Source organism: Parasteatoda tepidariorum, chromosome 4 (assembly GCF_043381705.1).
Source record: "Parasteatoda tepidariorum isolate YZ-2023 chromosome 4, CAS_Ptep_4.0, whole genome shotgun sequence".
NCBI classification, from domain to species: Eukaryota; Metazoa; Arthropoda; class Arachnida; order Araneae; family Theridiidae; genus Parasteatoda; species Parasteatoda tepidariorum.
This window is the reverse complement of record NC_092207.1, coordinates 70336367-70355009: the sequence shown is the minus strand read 5'-3', so window position 1 is coordinate 70355009 and position 18643 is coordinate 70336367. Positions and strand designations below refer to the sequence as shown.

The window sequence follows — 18643 nt, the reverse complement described above, 5'->3', positions numbered from 1 at the left end:
TTTTTATTTCCCTTTGTCTAAATTCATGATTTGAAATTATGAAATTTAATAAAGAGCTTTGCGGAAGAATTTATGTGTGAAATTTTTTCTGATACAAAATCTGAAAATACTTACGCTCTCTGTCAAACTCTAGGGTTTTTGGTTGTTTTGCGGATGAACCAGAAAAATGACGCCTGGGTTTACCTTCTGCGCGTCCGTGAATATCTTGACTAGTATCTGAATGAAAGAAAAGTAACAAAAAAGAGGTTTTAAAATGAATATCATGTTTTGCAAAAACACATGGTTTATAACATAAAATTAAAAAAACTGGAATTTTAAATATATTTTTGAGTTAAGTGGGAAAGATTGGACACTTCACATCCAAAATATTCTTCTTTTTAATAATTGATCACTATGAAATATGAAACACACATTCTAAGGACTAATTTAAGTAATTTTCAAGCATTTAGTCGTGTAGTTACAGGATTAATGAAACTATTAAAAAAATAATCATAATTAAAAGAAAACACTAAAGGTTTTGTTGTGCAATGAAATCATTATTTCTACGTTTTCTGAAAAATACCAACAATACAAAAGTATAAACGGCATAAAATTATACTATAACATTGTGCAAAAGTATAAACGGCATATAATATTTTTATAATATTTTATAATATTTTTACTAGCTGAACCTCTTTTTGAAATACCACGTTAGAATGAAATCAATAAAAAAGACACTTTCTCATTTAAGAAGTATTTCGAAGCATGTTGTTGTGTGCATTAAGCTTAGACAAGCCTACCAAAAAATCTAAACTCGCTGTTCCACAGGATTTTTTTTTTATCACGAAGCTGTAAAATGTAACATCTAGCAACTTTCACTAGCTACAAAAGAACCCATATACGTTGAACGAGTTAAGAAAAAATATATAGTTTAGTGGAACGAATAGCTACTGTAATAATCCGATCCTAAAGGTACTGTGTTCTCTTAATGCTTCATTTAGTCGCTATAGCAAAATAAGATTTCATGATATTAGAGGAACTCACGCGAATCTTTCTCACTAAATGTTGAGTTCATGTCAGCGAGAGGAAGTAACACCTTCATATGTGTCATTAATATGTTCTCGAGCTTTCTCGTTTAATTCGTGATAGGGGAAACAGTGAACTACTCAGATTAAAAACTGGAACTGTGGAAATAATTTATTTCAGTTATTCTACTTATTTATTAGTTTTGCTCTTTCCTTGGATTGGATGTGTTATATTTCAGATTCTAGAATGGTTATGGTAAGTTATAAATTGACCTATCGACTAAATAATACTGAATTTGGTTCATAAGTTTCAAGTTAGCATTTGTGTAGATGTTTTAAGAGGAATTTATTCAGTAAGAATTAATAAATATTCGCTTATGTCATATATGTGGTTAAGTTTACTGTGATAAAGAAAGTATCTGGCATTGATTTATTGGTAATTCGTATTGATTCATTTCTATTATAAATATCAACTGCAAACTTTAAACAAACAGTCTTACAACTTCTATAAACATTTGGGAATAATCAGGAACGTATTTATTTTTATCCTCTAAAAATAAGTCAATTTTAAAAAGGAAAGAGCTTTCATTCCGTTGATTTTCCGAAACGCTTTGGTAATGAATTTGGTAAAATTAAGAATAAAACATTGTTTTATAATATTTGATAAAATTTGGTGAATGCGGTTATAATTTTATCATGATCCCTTGGAGCATGGCTTATAAATAATTTAGTCGGTAAAATTTATCGTATTTTTTACTTAATCTGTGGTATTATATGAACTACTGTTTTGAAAAATAAAATTCTCAGCAAACCGGTACCATATGAACTGCAAAATTACCAAAATATATGAAATACCTTATGTTTTGTTCTTAATGGGTTTTTTTAATTTTTTTTACCAGAAATGTTAATACCATACTGTACGCTAATTTTATTAGAATTATTTTCTCCATATAATAGTTTACTCTGTCAGATTTTTATTCGAATATCCGGCCCAGAAAAAAGACAATATAGAAATAATAGAATAGAAATCTGAATAACAGAAAGTAGAAAATGATTTTGATTTCAATTCACGGTGGGAAATCTCAAAGAATATGTAAGGAAAGTAGGACTGGTTGCGCCATCTCTTAGCAATATTAAGAAATACAAAAATAATCGCTGGATTTAAGGAGACGTGTACGTAAAGATGAATTCAATTTTAATGATGCAATTATTCTCTTCGGTTCATGGCACGCGTCACCAAACATACGGGAGCAAAAACGCTAAACATATGAGATGCGACGCTGACAGAGAATGGGTTAAAAAATGTTTCATATACAGACAAGCCAGAAAGCATAGTTAAATGCGAAATCCTAAACACGGTTCAAAAAGAAAGAACCCAAATCATTCCTGAGCTCGTTTATTGATATCATAAGCACTAGCAAAAATAGATATTATCCCTTTGGATTTTTTTAAATGATCGTATTATTTAGGAGTCTTGTTATACTCACTATTTATGAAGTTATTGAAGCATTTTTAATTGAAAAATGCATAACTTAATAAGTTTTAGTTATAGCACACAATCTGAAGAAATTTTTACCTCTTGTGACATCTGCTTCCAGTTGTGCTTGTATAATATTGAGACTAGGGCATATTATGGCAGGTAAAGTTCTTGCTCTTAATAATGGTGGTTTCTTTTTGCTCGGGGCTTTATCAAGGTGACTACGCCTAAAGAATAAAATTAAAATCTGTTAAAATTAGTGTTTGTTTCAATATATATCAAAGCCATAGAGATTAATACATTATAAAAATTTTTTAAGAAAATACTGATATGAATCAGGAACAATTGAGGCTGCTTCTCGAAGGGTTCGTCATATTATGAAATGGTACTTTTTGCGAATAATATGCTATTCTTATAGCTGCTTTGAGCTTGCAACTGTTACTCATGATTGTTAGGTCAAGTTTAATCTAAGGCCAACGTTTTCTATACTTACTTTGAAAAGGGTGAAAAACGTCAATACGGAGAAAAGAAACAGTTTTGTGAAAATGAAAAGAGTTTGTGGTTGATTTTTTAATATTTAAGAACCTACTCCAATAGTGCATTACTTGGGCTCATAAAAATTTGCAAAAACGGAGAATAAGGCAGTGATTTGGATAATTCTCATCTAAGTGAAAAAAATGCAGCAAATTGTCTGTTCAAAAGCATAGATAATTCTTCACGGTAAGATTAGATTATGTATGTAATTCAAAATTTGTTTAACAATCATAAAAGTTGGTTGAGCTTTCATATACAACTTAAAGGTTGCGCTAAAGCTTAAAATACTGAAAATTCAAAAAGTTTGCACCAATGTCACTCGTCTATACACCATACATTAAATATATTCGTTTCCAAAATCTCTAATATCGCCGCCTTTTTATTTCATCTGTAAATGTTTACAATGGATAACGAGTTGGCCAGTGTTTACGGTTATCTCAAATTAATGTTTTTCAACTGCAGAAACTGAAGTTCGTCCTTAAAAATATGTATGTATAATTTTAGTTGCATAATAAAGATATTTGTATTTTGATTTTCAAGTCTTTCTCTGTAAACAGAATTAAATAATTTTTTCATGTATAATTTCTATCGACTCCTGCTCTGTTAAGCCTAGTTCAAATCGGTCTTTTTAATTTCTCTGTTACGCGCATGTGTTATTTAATAACATTGAGTTAATCACTTATTTTAAGAATTAGTGCATTTATGCAACCAAAATTAATTATTCTTACTTTATATTGTCTCATAAAAATAACTTATCTGCCTCTTATGTGCATCATATATTACTTTAATTATACATTTTAGTGTTACTAAATAACAAACATGCCTGGTTGGTGGCGCCTATTTGACACCAAATAGTGTAAAAGAGCATTCTAAGTGTTTCACAGCCCCAGGAATAATCCTTGGATTTCTGTGCAGTGGAAAATAACTTTGGTGCAAAGTAGTTGTCACTATTTTTAGTGTTCAGATACACGAATTTTTTTTACATTGTAGAGATGCAGATTGAAACTGAAAGAAAACATGTTATGGTGAGAGTACCATGTTCAAAAACACGTTAACTGAAAAAGGGATCAATCCAAGGAATTACAAGACAACACTGAAATATTCAGGGCAGAATTCAAGAGCGGAATTCAAGGCAGAATTCAAGAGCAGAATTCAGAGCAGAATTTATAATTAGGGAGAGAAAAAACTCAGTTTTACTAAAAAATACTGCGATTTGTTTTGCTGTTCTATTGAAAAAAATTATTTTAAATTCTCTGTTTATGTTTTCTTTTTTTTTTCTTCGTTAGCAGTTTTGTTTTATTTCAATCCATTTTTAACCTTTTTATTCCTCTTTTTAAAAGTAATAATAAACACTTTTTTCCCCTTGCGTTTCTTTTTTAAAACATCTTTTTTTTAACATAATAAGGAAAAAAAATTATTTTTAAATTTAGAATTAAAATTTTAAAAGGCTAAAATGTATATTTAAAAAATTAATGTCGCATTAAAACTGATAATAAAAGAGAAGGTAATTCTGGAAGTGTGTCACTCATGTTAATTAAAATAGTTTACTTAGTTTGTTAGTTCAAATCTACGAGAATATGGTTTGCGCATTTTTTGCTCTATGGGAACATATAGAACTAAAGAATGTTTACCTAAAAACTTTGCTAATGGTTTTGACAAAATTTATTATAAATTATGATTTTATAGTGATAAAATTTGGTAAAAGTGGTAAAATTTGGTAATTTTATTATGACCCTGGTATAAAAAAAACTTTTATTCGTTTAGATTTACTTTTCAGTTTCGTACTTTTTGCTAAATGTGTAGTCATAAAAACTGTAATTTTGAAAACCATAATTTCCGATGAACCATTATCTTTAAAATGATATGAATGGAAATTAACAATTGAATGGATTCAATATTTTATCCATTCTTTATTTTTATAACTAGAATTATTGTTTACCAGAAATGACATTACTATACAGTACGGTAAATTTAATGGAATATTTTTCTTTATGTACAATGCACCAAAAAAACGGACCACCCTGAATAGCTTTTTATTTAACGATAGGATCTTCACGTTCAAGGACTCAACCATAATAGTTCGAGGGATAGACCATAAATATGCTAATTAATAATTGCAGACGATATTTTTATTTACGAAATCAGACACAAAAACGTACTTTATCTGAACAAACTTACCTTTTTTTTCGACGGATTTAGATTTCTGACCCCAAAATATAAGGGGTACCCGTAATCTGAGAAATATGGTCACCTTACTTTGATCCGGAGATTTCTCCAAAGTTTGGACCCTTTAATGTTAATTTTAATTTTTGAATATTTTGGTGAATCTCGAGAGCTTTTTAAGCGAATTAAAAAATTTTGGCACTCAGTTACAAAATTGGATTAGCCACAAATAATTTCATGTAAAAATGACTTATAGTAAATATTTATTAATTTGCATTGTTTTCTGTAAATACCTGATATTACTGAATTATACTCGAAAAAAATTTGAGTTGTAAGGTATGCAATTTTTTACATCACTTTTAAGAATATAATTTTGCATGATAAAATGTGCAAACTTTGAGCGAAATTGGTGGAAATTTTCCTGAAAATTTCAATTTTCAAAAAAGTTAGATTTTTAAAGGTATGATCATGGTCAGATTAGGTGTGTTTATTCTGGGATAGTATGTTTTTGTGATTGATGTCGTAACTTGAAATTTCGTTTTCACTTATTAATTATAATATTTGAGGTCACCCCCTCGAGTCATTACGATTGAGCTCCAGAACGTGAAGATCCAATTATTTAATCAAAAGTTATTCAGGGTGGACCATTTTTTATTCTGCGTTCTGTACGTTAAAATACGTAAAACTGAGAAACTGTATTGAAAAAAAACAACATATTTCAATGAAAATAGAAAATATGAAGAACTGTACACATGACGAATAGATTAAAAGCTTTTCAATAAAATTTGCTTCAATCAGAATCAGTAACCCAAGATACGATGCATTGAATGCAAAAATACATTTATTATTATAAAACTTATTAATAATTTATATAGGTTTAAAATTTGATAAAAATTAATTCACATTTAAAAAAAAAATGATTAATAATGAAAAAGAACTTGTACAAAAAGATGCAGAGAAAGTTAAAACTTGTTTAAATTCTATTATCTTAACAATATTGCATTCAAATTAGTATAACTATTACACAAAACTTTATATTAAAAAATCGTATTTTTTATATAGCTATGTAATTAATTTTAATGATCTTTTCAAAATTCGTCTTTGGTCGTAACTTTTGATCAAAACTGCCTCAGATTTCGAATAACTTAATGAAAAAATAATGAAGAAATGGTTCTAAAATAATGAAAAAATGATTTTATATATATTTCGGAAAGGTAAATGAATAAACTATTTAATTGGAATTGCTTTAAATGCTTTGAATTGCATTTTTGCAAATAGAATTTATTTAAATAAATCAATAATACGAGAGCAATTTCGATTGCATATAAAGCCAAATGTTTTCCACAGCGTGAAATTCATCATATTTATTAGTTTATATATTTCATGTTATAAAAAATAAATCTTTTTTGGAATATTTCACAAACATTTTTTTTTCAGAATAGAGAATAAAATACTGGAGACAAGTTGTTTCGAAATTTAATCAAATAATGCTGGAACTTAATTTAATTAAGTGTCATAAAAATCTCGTTTTTTCTACTTTAATTAAGAAAGAAATCGTATTTATATGGAAAAAAAAACTTTGTATGCTTTATTTACGCTCTAGGCTTGGACTTCGCTAGGACAATTTATTCTTTATAACATCTCATGAAATTCCCCTCCTAAAGTACACTAAAAAAATTCTGGTTAAAAAATACCAGCACAGAGGCTGCTAGTACTTTTTACCATAAAATCCATTTCACCACAAAGTTTTAAGGAACAAAAAATCTGATATACCGTAATTTTTATTGTATCACTGAATTACTGTAATTAAAAAAACATTACTGTAAAAATTATAGTAAAATATACCGGCACTCGGGGTGTCAGTACACTCATAAAGTCAGTAGTAAATATTACGGAACAAAAAATCTGATATACCGTAATTTTTATTGTATCACTGAATTACTGTAATTGAAAAAATATTACTGTAAAAATTACAGTAAAATATACCGGCACTCGGGATGTCAGTACTCTCATAAAGTCAGTAGTAAATATTACGGAACAAAAAATCTGACATACCGTAACTTTTGCAGTAATATTTGCTGTAAAATCACTGAATAATTGCAATTCAACGAACATTACTGTAAAAATAATGAAATAAAATTTTACGCTATTAATAGATTTTACGGATACTGCATTTTTAGTACTTTTAGTTCCAGAATTTTTTTACCATAATTTGATCTAGAATTTCTTATAGTGTACTAGTCAAACTTAAATTTTTAATTGCCTCTATTTAAATGAGAAACGTAAATAATTTTAAATATAAGCTAACGTGGCATACAGAAATTTTTGGTACCCAAATCCATAAAAGAATAAGGAAAATAAAAAAATTTAACCAGATTTTTACTAAAAAAAAAGCTGATATTAGTTTAATGATAGAAATTTTTTCAATAGTTCCAATGTTAACCACAAAACATGGAAACAAATTGAAATACTTAAAATATCAGAAAATTAAGACAGCAAAAATGTTGCAAATACTTTCAACAACTATTCGTATTTGAATCATCTTTCGTTACTACTTAAATGTCATGTACCAATTTTATGCTCACAATTAAACTGTACAGGGAGGTGTTAATTTACAGAAATTCTGAGCAAGTTGTCAAGTATTTCAGTCTTTAACACGTTTCTGCAAACTGTTTTAAGTCCTTACCACATTCTGAAAGTTACAGGCAAAATAATATACAACGGGAAAACAATCATCAATGTCCCTTGTCCTATATATATAAGCAGCATTATTGAAAAAAAGTGTTGAAAAGGGTCTTTTATGCTAAACTTATATATAGTCTTAAAAGTAGTACTTAAAAAAATTATTTGCTATAAATTATTACCTTAAGATGCATCATTTATTTAATTGATTCCATCTCCTTTTTTAGATTATTTTTACAATAGAGATATTTTTAAAATAAGAAACTTAAAAAGCATTTAATAAATTTAAGTAATTGCTTTCATATGTGGGTATTTGTTTTCTATCAAATCAGTTATTTCGATAATTGTTATTTTTTTATTTCAAATCCTTTTTTTTAAATTTTTTTCTGCCTTTTTACTTTCCAAATAGAATTGCATACCGAACAACAACCGAATTGTTATTTTATGAATATAGTAATTATGTCTATCGAAAATCTATAGCAAAAAGTTTTTCGCAATATTTTGTCATTATCGTTCATACAATTTTACAATGTGCATGTGTTTACGGATCTAAATGAAAAAATAAATTATTGATAGAGATTCGCCCATTTTTCGATACGATGCTAATTACTTAGTTTGAATATTTTTAGAGAATTTTTTATTTATTTTTATTTTCTCATATCGCAAACATTGGTATATTGTTTCTTTTTGATCATTTTTTCTTCTTCCTTAAATGCATAAATAAGAGAATAAAGCTTTTTTTTTTGATAAAAAGTACAAAGTATTTTACATGAAAAATAAAGAATATAAAGCTTTATGATTTCAAGAGAGAATCGCCTAACTAAAAAAGCAAGTTTATTTGAAAAACTTGTAACTTGTTTTTGTAAAAAAAACAAGTTACAAGTTATGAAATTTACCGTGTTTCTGACTCTATGAGAACAACAAATAATTGTGTTTCTTACTAAATGTGTGGTAATAAGTACTATAATTTCGAAAATTAGAATTTCCGTCAGACTGTAACCATATGAACAGAAAAATTAATAAATGAATTGTTTAAATACCGTATAGTTTGGTTTTAATAACCAGAATTATATTTTTCCTAGAAATGTAATTACTACATTGCGGTAATTTTACAAGAATATTTTTTCCGTGCAGTTACAACGGGATCATTTTTAACTTCTACAAAATCTCTTTATTTTGTTTATTTAGGTTCTCACAAGCACGAGAACACATTCTTGACTTACGATGCGCATGCGTAGTTACTTCAAACCTTACACAAAGTATGGAATGATATGTAAAATAGCGAAATCTCCTTATTGGTATTTTTTCCAATTTTCATAATCAGCGATGCACTTTGAAAATAAGCATGGTCAAAACTGCCAGGATATGGTACAATTTGCGTGTTTCTAGCTCTATGGAAACGTCAAAATGCTTGGTAATTTTTACCGAAGAGCTTAAGTAATGATGTTTTTAAAATTAACAATAAAATATGGTTTTATAATGTGTGATAAAATTTCGTCAACTGGTTTAATTTGTTGATTTTATCATGACTTAAAAGTCATTATATCATGGCTTATCCATTATTTAGTTTAAATATACTTCTCTGTCTCATACTATTTTTACTAAATATATGGTAAAAAAGACTAGAATTTTGAAAACCGGAATTTCCGGTAAACTGTTATTATATAAACAGAAAAAATACAAAATTCATGGCTTATATACTATAGAATTTAGTTTCATTAACTAGAATTATGGCTTTTTTTTACCAGAAATTTTATTACCAATTATATAATAATTTTACCAGAATTGATTTCTTCTGTTTCACAGAGAAAAATCTTCTAATAAAGCTTTTTGATTTAAAATTTTACATAAATTTCATTAAGAAATATATTTTGACAAATAATTAGTTTTTATAATTAGTTTTACAAATTGCACGAAAGATATTTTTTTATTTTTAGAAATGAGTGCTAACAATTTTACTGCACACTATGTTAAATATTTGTGAACAAGCAAAAACAAAAATTTGCCACGTATTATCTTTAACTCATTTTTGAAAGGAGTATTCGAGAAAGTTCAAAATCAATATTCGATTTGTTATGAATTCAGATATTTCACAAGAAAACTTTATTCATTAATCACAGATAATACTTAATGTAGCCAAAATGCATTTTCCACGTAAACAAATGCTGTTTTAAACTTAATGAGTTCTGGAAATTTAAGACAATTCATTAATTTACTCTTTAAAGGTTCTGTTTCTGTATCTCTTAATTTCAAGAAAATTTGGCTTATTTACAATGTTCATAAAATTCTTTATTATATATAATTAAAATTAATAATTCTTAATTGCATGTTAAAAAATTTCTAATTAGTAATAAATCTTTGAAATTATTTGAAATGTTTGAAAAATCCGTCGAAAGGTGTTTTTTTGTGTAAGGCGCAAATGAAACTTAATTGATTAAAAAAAACATTAAAGAAACTATATTTATTATTCATCTAGTTAATCGATTGTCTTGCGTTTGGTGGAGAACAAATTATTATAAAATAAACTTCTTTTTGTTTAAAACTATATATTATATAAAATAAAGAAGTTCGTAATTAGGTCTGAATTTATGAATTGTTATAACTTGTAATTTAAATGCTAACAAAAAAGTTGCTATCATTAAATGCTACAAGGAAAACTAAAAAAAAAAAATTTTTTTAACAAAATGTATTTAAACTAGTTTCATTATTATTTTAGTACAAGATAAGTAAAATCTGTTAATGTTAACTTTTTAAAAAACGTTTAATTAAACGAATTAAGAACTTTCTTTAATATATATGTATATATATATATATATATATATATATATAGCTACAGTTAGCAAGGATTGAAATTTAAAAAAAGAAAGATTCTCTCTAACCTTTTTTGGGTTGAAATAGTTTTCGCGAGCGAAATTTTAACGAATAAAAAAATTACCGCAAAGAGGAAAGCTAAAATAGCCATTTTGTTTCCTCATTTAAAATTAAAATAAAGCTCTCTGCCTGAGTGAACTCAATTTACATATCTTGCAGCATTTATTTAATTCAGCACTCTAAACTTCACTTTTATGAGTTGTCACTATGTTGAATTCGAAATGCGTATTCGTAATCGGATTATAGTTTGAAGTTTCTTCGAATCATTCTCCATGATAAGAAATGTATCTAAAATGTAACAAATTTTTACTCTTAATTCCATAAATGGTTTTTTTATCACATTTTTTTTAAGAAAAAGGTAATACATAAATAATTAGTGTCTGTTAAATATTTATCCAATGAGTATAAGCTTTATTCTGCTACATAAGTAGACTAAGATGACTACCACTTCTACACTCTAAAAAATTTCTGTTAAAATTAAGTTAAAAAATACTAACACCGTGAGTGCAGTATTCGTGAAATCTGATTCTACCGTAAAAATTCCTACCTTAATTTTTACAGTTATATTTATTTAATTACAGTGATTCCGGGACTTGAAAATAAATATTACGGATTATCAGACTTTTCGTTCGTTGAACTTTTATGGTAAAAAATTGATTTTACGGTAAAAAAGAACTGGCACCTTGAGTGCTGGTACTTTTTTGCGAAATTCGTTCCGAAATTTTTTAAACTGCAGTTTATAATAGACGCAGTATTGCTAGATTTACTTCTAAATACCAACCAATTACGATAAGATTCAATACCTTTGATGATACTTTTTAAATTGTACAAATTTAAATATATTATAGATCCTAAAGGATATCTTTTAAATATTAGTTTTAAAATAATAAGACATTTTTTCTTTAAAATTTTACTTTAAAATTTCTTTGTTCAGAAAAAGTTGAATAATGTTTTAGTAGTAAATTATTCCATTTACAACTATTTTTAAAGATTCTATTCACTGTGAAAAAAATAGATAAATATTTTATTGAAAAACTCGTGAAAGTTAAATTATGTTTTAGTAGCAAATTATTATATTTAATTATATTTTTAAGGAGTATATTTATTATTAAAAAAACAGATGAATGTTTCACTGAAAAATTAGTGAAATTAAATAATGTTTGAGTACTAAATTATTACGTTTACTAATATTTTTAAAGAATGTATTCACTGTCAAAAAAGTAGATAAATGTTTTCCCCTCGCTAAGTCATTTCATTGAGAAGTGAGAGCTCGTTCAAGACTTTCCAGACTTGAATGAAAAGAAACAAAAGCGATTTGAAACATAAAACTTAAAGTTTCCAACGAAAAATAGAGGTGAGAAACAAAAATTGAAAAAACTCAGTAGCCGAGACGGAAAAAAAGTTTATAAACAGAGCAAGAGAAACTCCTGTGGCCGAGAGGGACGAATCAGGGTAAAATGCATTTCCACGCGTTATGAAGGAGTGTTGAGGAACTAATGTCGTCAACAAGGGAATCAGCATTCATGCGTATAAAACAAGTTTCAAAGGTATCAAGATGAGCTGATGTGACTGGTGTGGATATAAGTTTGCCATTGTCGAAATTGGATTTAAACCTGAGATTCCACCAATGTGCATTAATTGATAATTTTTAGATACGATTTCGTCTTCTTGCAGCCAGTTACCGTCCAAAGAAGTCTCAGTCAGTTTACCCAATCTAGTTCTATTCGATGCTATATTTCTCCACTTGTTAACTCCCAAGCCCTTTAACCACTTCTCGATCTACCCATGCGTTATCAAAACCTTGAAAAATCTTCAATTATTGCACATTGTTGACATCTTGGACATAAATATAGCTTCCACAATGCCAATATCATTTCCACCCTAGTCACACTAGCTTATCATGATGCCATTTAATCTTGTTTTATTCTTATCAATGCTAATTGCCTTGTTAACGACATTAGTTTCTTTTCACCTCTCCATTAACACACACGGGAAAGCATTTTATCCTGATTTACCATTCTCAGCCACTGTAATTTTTCTCTTCCGCTTCCGGATACTATATTTTTCGCTTCCGGATACTGTCTTCTTTGTAAAAAGAAAACTTTGCTTCTTATTTTTAGTTTTCTAATTTTTGTAGGAAACGTTCTATGTTTTAAAAGGTTTCTGTTGTCTTCTTCTCCATTTAACGCAAACGCCTATCACCACACTTCCACAATCATGTCGTTAGTCGAGAAATTGAGAAGCCACAATCTTCGTGCTCATCACTGATTCGAATAAAGTGATTCGGAGTAGTGATTCAAATCCAGTAATTCTGATCGATGATTGGAATCAAGCGATTTAGATCAGATATTCGATGCAAATTATTCAAATCAATATTCGGATCAATAATTCAAATCACTATTCGAATCAAGTGATTTGGATCCCTGATTCGAATCAAGAGGTACAAATCATGGGATTCGGATCAGTGATTCTAGTTAAATGATTCAATTCACTATTCGAGTTCATCGTCCCTCCCTCTCAACTTCATCTGATGTATATACCGCTAATCTCCAAAAACTCTTTATACTTTGCGAATCTCCAAAAGCTGCGAAATTATCGTCGGATACCATGTGACAAAGGTGAAGCCAAGAATCAATTCCTGGCGAACGAACATTATGCACGTGTCCATTACAGCAGTTGACACCATAAGTATATAGAAATATATATAAAACAATCTAAATTTAAAACGAAGTTATAGGTTTAACAGAAATGTCTGAATTCTTGTGTTAATCAATTAAATATAGCTTTGCTGAATCTTTGACCATTGTATAATACATTTTAAAGGTAACATTTTTATTTATTTGCAGATTAAACTTTTATTGCAACATGGAGAAAATAAAAAGAACAGGAGGATGTAATTTAAACTTTAGATTCAAAAAACAAAATAAATTTTATCACTAAACTTTTTATTATATTTTCAAATTGATGCGATGGCCTTAGTTGGGTTTTTGATTTTCCTGCCAATAATTTGTCACTGCTCATCTTGTAAAAGTTTCTTGCAGTAAAATACTGCTATTAGCAATTTTTTTGTCTTCCAAATGTGCTTTATATTATTGTAAAATATGTCCTAATGTAAAACTTAGTTTTAGATTTAAAAGCTGGAGTAGTGTGTTTAAAATATTTAGCTACGGTAGAAAGCAATTTAAAACATTTTTGAGGATCCTTTTTTTTCAAATAAAAAGTAACAGAACTGTAGGGAAAGTGATAAGCTACTGTTATTTGCATATTAAAATTCCTCCAAAAGAAGCAGATTTAAGAAAAATATGTTGTTCCTCGATTAATAATTCAAAATTAAAAGTACAATATGGAAAAAAATATTACCTGACTGTTAACTGTCTTTTTTCTCTCCCTACTAAGCCTATGTTCTTTTACAACTTATCGTCACAAAATAATTAAAGTAACAATTACATTAAAATCACTGAATCACTCTAATTTAAAAAAATATTATTGTAAAAATTACGCTATAATATTTTACGGTAAAAATGAATTTTAAGGTTGATACATCCAAAGTGACAGTACTTTATACCATTTTTCACAGTGTGGCTATGTATATATTCTGTTCTAAAAAGAAGTTTTTGACTGTTACTCATCTATTGTTCGTAAGCTTACGTTACAAGTAACACAATTGCCAATAAAAATACATGCTATTACTTAACATTAATTAATTTCGATACTTATTCGTTTTTATTAATTTATTTGTAGCTAAGAGAAAACACTATTGATTTGAGTAACATATACCCCAAGAGTCATAAACAATCTTATTTATTTTCCTTAAATTGTCACGTTACGAAAAGCAAAAGGATGATCTATTTATTGATCAATGCTCCAGGTCAGTGTGGCTCCATATATTCGGAAATAACAGATAAAAAAAGATGTGAAAGTACCACCAAAATGAAGTAGATGCGGAAGGAACACTTATTCTGGTACCTTAAAGAAAGCCATAAAGTATAATCGGGGAATATTTTGCTGATAAGGAATCCTAGTCTATTCATTTTGCCCGGATATAGTGGGAAGTAGAAAAAATTTCAGAGGTAGGCCTAAGATCAGATGGCTTTACTGTGTGGTAGAGGATTTTTAAATCATAAGAATTGTTAACTGGAGAACATTCGCAAAGAAAATAGCAGAATGGAGGAAGGTTCTAAGGAAGACTCTGACCCACAAATAGCTGTCAAGCCAATAGAAAAAAAAGAAATGTGTGTTTACAGATGATATGTGTTTATAAATGTGTGTTTATAGATAATTACATCGATAGGATATATTACATGTAGTTTTCTAAAATAATGCTTAAGTTTCTTTCAATATGCATTCTTATATCAATTTCTCGAAATGGATAGTCACAAAAGGGTAGCGTATAAATTTTTACAACATTTCTCGAAGCCAACAGTACTATTGGAGAAAAAAATTCTGGTAAAATTACCGTACAGCATGATAATTACATTACAAACAAGATATGTTAATTAAACTATTCATGTCATATAATAACGTTTTACCGAAAATTAAGGTTTTCTAGTAAAAAATGATAGATTGAAAAGTATATTTAACCGAATAATTGGTTTTAATGCCATGCTCAAAGATATCATGAAAAGGTTACCAAATTTTACTCAATTTAATTTTTTTTTTGCAGATTTTGAAAGCTATTTTGCATATTATATTGTTAATTGTTCTAAATTCATTAATGAAGCGCTTCAGTAATTTTGCTGAGATTTTTAGTGTTCCCATCTCTATTTTATCATATTTTGGTAGTTTTTGACCACAATTTTTTTTCAGAAAGAAATGCTCGTTAATGTAATTTTTTTATTAAATTTGAACCTTTCCAATATAAAGGAATTTTATATTTAATACGTTAATAAGCATACATGAATAAACATAGAAAATGTATAGAGAGTTCTAACAAATTATAAACTAATGCGTGGTATGCTTTTGTTATACAAAAAAAAACTTATTTTTATTCACATTTTATTTTTCATTTTACTAACTGGGAAACAAAAAAAACAATATTACAGCTGAGGTAAAGAGCTGAGACAACTCTTAAGTAAAAAAGAAAAATGTTGAGATAAGAGCTGACATTTTAGCTCGTTAAACGAGACAACTGAAACAGGATTTGTAGTTAGCTGATGTAAACAGAAAGGAGCAATCAAAGGAACGCATCTTCTGTGTCACCATTATTTTTCTAGCTCATATGGAAGACAGAAAAATGGAAAATGGAATAATAAACGCTAGAGTAGTAGCATGAATAAATTGATTAAAACTATAAGGCTCCATTTTTTTAAAATTTCATTCTTAGATAAATCGGTTCAATTTTAAAACATGTTTTATTGAACCTTGAACAATAATTTTGTTCAAATATGTTGCGACTTATAATAAGGTGCTCAATTGAATTATATTTCGCTTAAAATTGAACCAAAATATCGGTTTACCGAGTTTCAGAAATTATTATCAGAAATTATCAAAACTATGGATCAATCAAGAGACATGATATGTTGCATCAAATCTGCATGAGCATCAAATCGGATGTTGCATCAAATCAAGAGATGTTGCATCAAATCTGAACTAAATTATGGCTCAACATTACTCCAAAATTTTTAACAGTGTTGTGAATTTGAAACAGTTGTTCATCACCAATAAGTTATTCATAGTCTCACAACGAGAGAAACTTTTCATAAAATTACCGTACTGTATGGAAAATAATATTTCGAGTTAAAAGAATAATAATTTTGGTTAATAAAACCGAAATATACGGTATTAAAATCATTCATGTGGTAATTTTTCCGTTCGTATGGCTTAAAGAAATTCTGGTTCTCATTCAGTCTGGTTTACTTCTAGTTCTTATTATCACACATTTAGCAAAAATTCAAAATTGAAAAGAATATCTAACTAAATCAATGGTTTTTATGCAATGATCTAAGGCAGGGGTTGCCAAACTTTTTTGATCATCGACCCCTACATTAATTTTCGAAATCTCCATCGACCCCCATAAAAGTATTTTTCTGTTAATTAAAATAAAACTCTATTAGATACTGTGTTTGTACATTTATTTTATTATTTGAACATTTATTAAAGTAATAGTACATAGTGTAACTACAGTTATATAAAAAATATATTAATGTTGAAATATAAATACCTTAATATTTATGAAATAATAAGTAATTATAAGTAAGTAGAAATAATAAGTAAAGTAACAACGGATTTCTTGCTTCTTAATCAATGACATGGGTGTGCCTGGTGTTCTTTTTTTTTTTACTAGGTTCGTTATATTGGGTTCAAAATTGGTCAATTTTAATCTTAAATTCCCTCGAAACTCCACATTTAATTTATTTCTGTTCTTAGTTAAGATTAAATTTACACGGCTTCAACCATATAGGAATTTGGAAATGCTATCATAAATGGCTGAACTATTTCGTAAAGCCTTACATATGTTTGCATTATATTTATATTTGTCCAAAATTTGCTTATTGTTAAATTTTTGAAAAGCGTCTTTGCTTCAAAACCCCATAATAATTCAGCAAGCTCATCTTGCAGGTTGATGTCCACGTTTTCAATTTGAGCAGTAAATGGCACAATAATCCAATCAGGGATGTCAATGTTTTCCAAATCAACAAAACGCAGTTTAAAATCGTCGCTCAATTTTTGAAGATTACCTGTATCTATTTCCAAGTCTTCTTCTTTTATTTCTAATTGTCACATATCTGAAAAATACTGATAATCCTTCGACCAATCGATCCTTCCGGTTCGAATTGACCCCCATTCGACCCCTTGGCTCAGATCGACCCCCGCTAATGTTAAATAGACCCCTGGGGGTCTATATAGACCACTTTGGCGACCTCTGCTCTAAGGTATCATGAAATTGCCTAAGTTTACTGCATTTTTTAATTTTACCGCAGTTTATGAAACCATAGTATATTGCTAATTTTAACAAAATCATTACTAAAGTGCTTCTACAAAAATTACCAAGCATTATAACGTTCGCATAGAGCCAGAAACACGGTAAAATTTGCCAAGTTATGGGTAGTTTTGATCATGTTTTCTTTCACAATGCATCTACGTTAATTATGAAAATTGCAAAAAATGTCAATAAAGAGATTTCGCTATATTACGTATCACTCCATCCATTCATGTACTTAAGATTTGCAGTGACTGCAAATCTTAATTACGGGTAAGAAAATCTACAAGTGCTAGTGAAAGTCTAACTGAACAAAAATGACAAATTTTGCAAAATCGCACAAGTTAAAAATGTTGAGAAACAATTTTCGGGTAAAATTACCGTAGTGTTCGGTATTGACATTTTAATAAACAAAAATATAATTCTGATTAATAAATCCAAGATATGTGTATATGCACCCTCTTGTATATGCACCTTGCTGCGTATACAGGCGAGTTGTTTTATCGGCTGTCAGAATTGAACTCACTTCCCCCAGCTCTTGATCCAGAGACTGCGGTATATATGTTACTTTGAATGACCGAAATTGGTGGTTGTCGACTTCCACCGGTGAATGTCGATAATCACACAACCACATAGTCGCTTTGGTAAATTTATATACTAGGTCTAGTTAAGTGCCACTGGCCGGTATGCCCATGCATTTGCCCGGTATATTCTACACTGATGTTTTTTTTTAAATTTTAAATTTAAGTGCCACTGTATGGCATGCATTGAACCGGTAATAGTGAACAATGATGTTTCTAATCTATCCTCAGTTATTAAAATATCGAATAAATATAATAATATCAACGAGTAAATAAAACATCAAATGGGATATAAAATTTTTTTGGACATTCACCAAAGGAACTATCTGATTGTTGACTGCCATCGGTGAAAGTCGACATTCTCTTGATTTCAGTCATTTACGGTTACATATATATATATATATATACACTG

The 18643-nt window shown here is 28.4% G+C and overlaps 1 protein-coding gene across 2 annotated transcripts in view; it reads right to left on the bottom strand.

Annotated features, from left to right (window-relative positions):
- The window catches only part of LOC107437900 (ankyrin repeat and fibronectin type-III domain-containing protein 1-like), a 166378-nt gene that overhangs the window by 48304 nt on the left and 99431 nt on the right, over positions 1-18643 (bottom strand). For both annotated transcript variants that reach the window (XM_071180013.1, XM_071180014.1), the window contains exons 2-3: positions 2581-2708; positions 115-216 (exon numbers count right to left, since the gene is read on the bottom strand). In XM_071180013.1, the coding sequence (XP_071036114.1) occupies positions 115-216; positions 2581-2708 (230 nt within the window). The remainder of the gene's footprint in view (positions 1-114; positions 217-2580; positions 2709-18643) is intronic.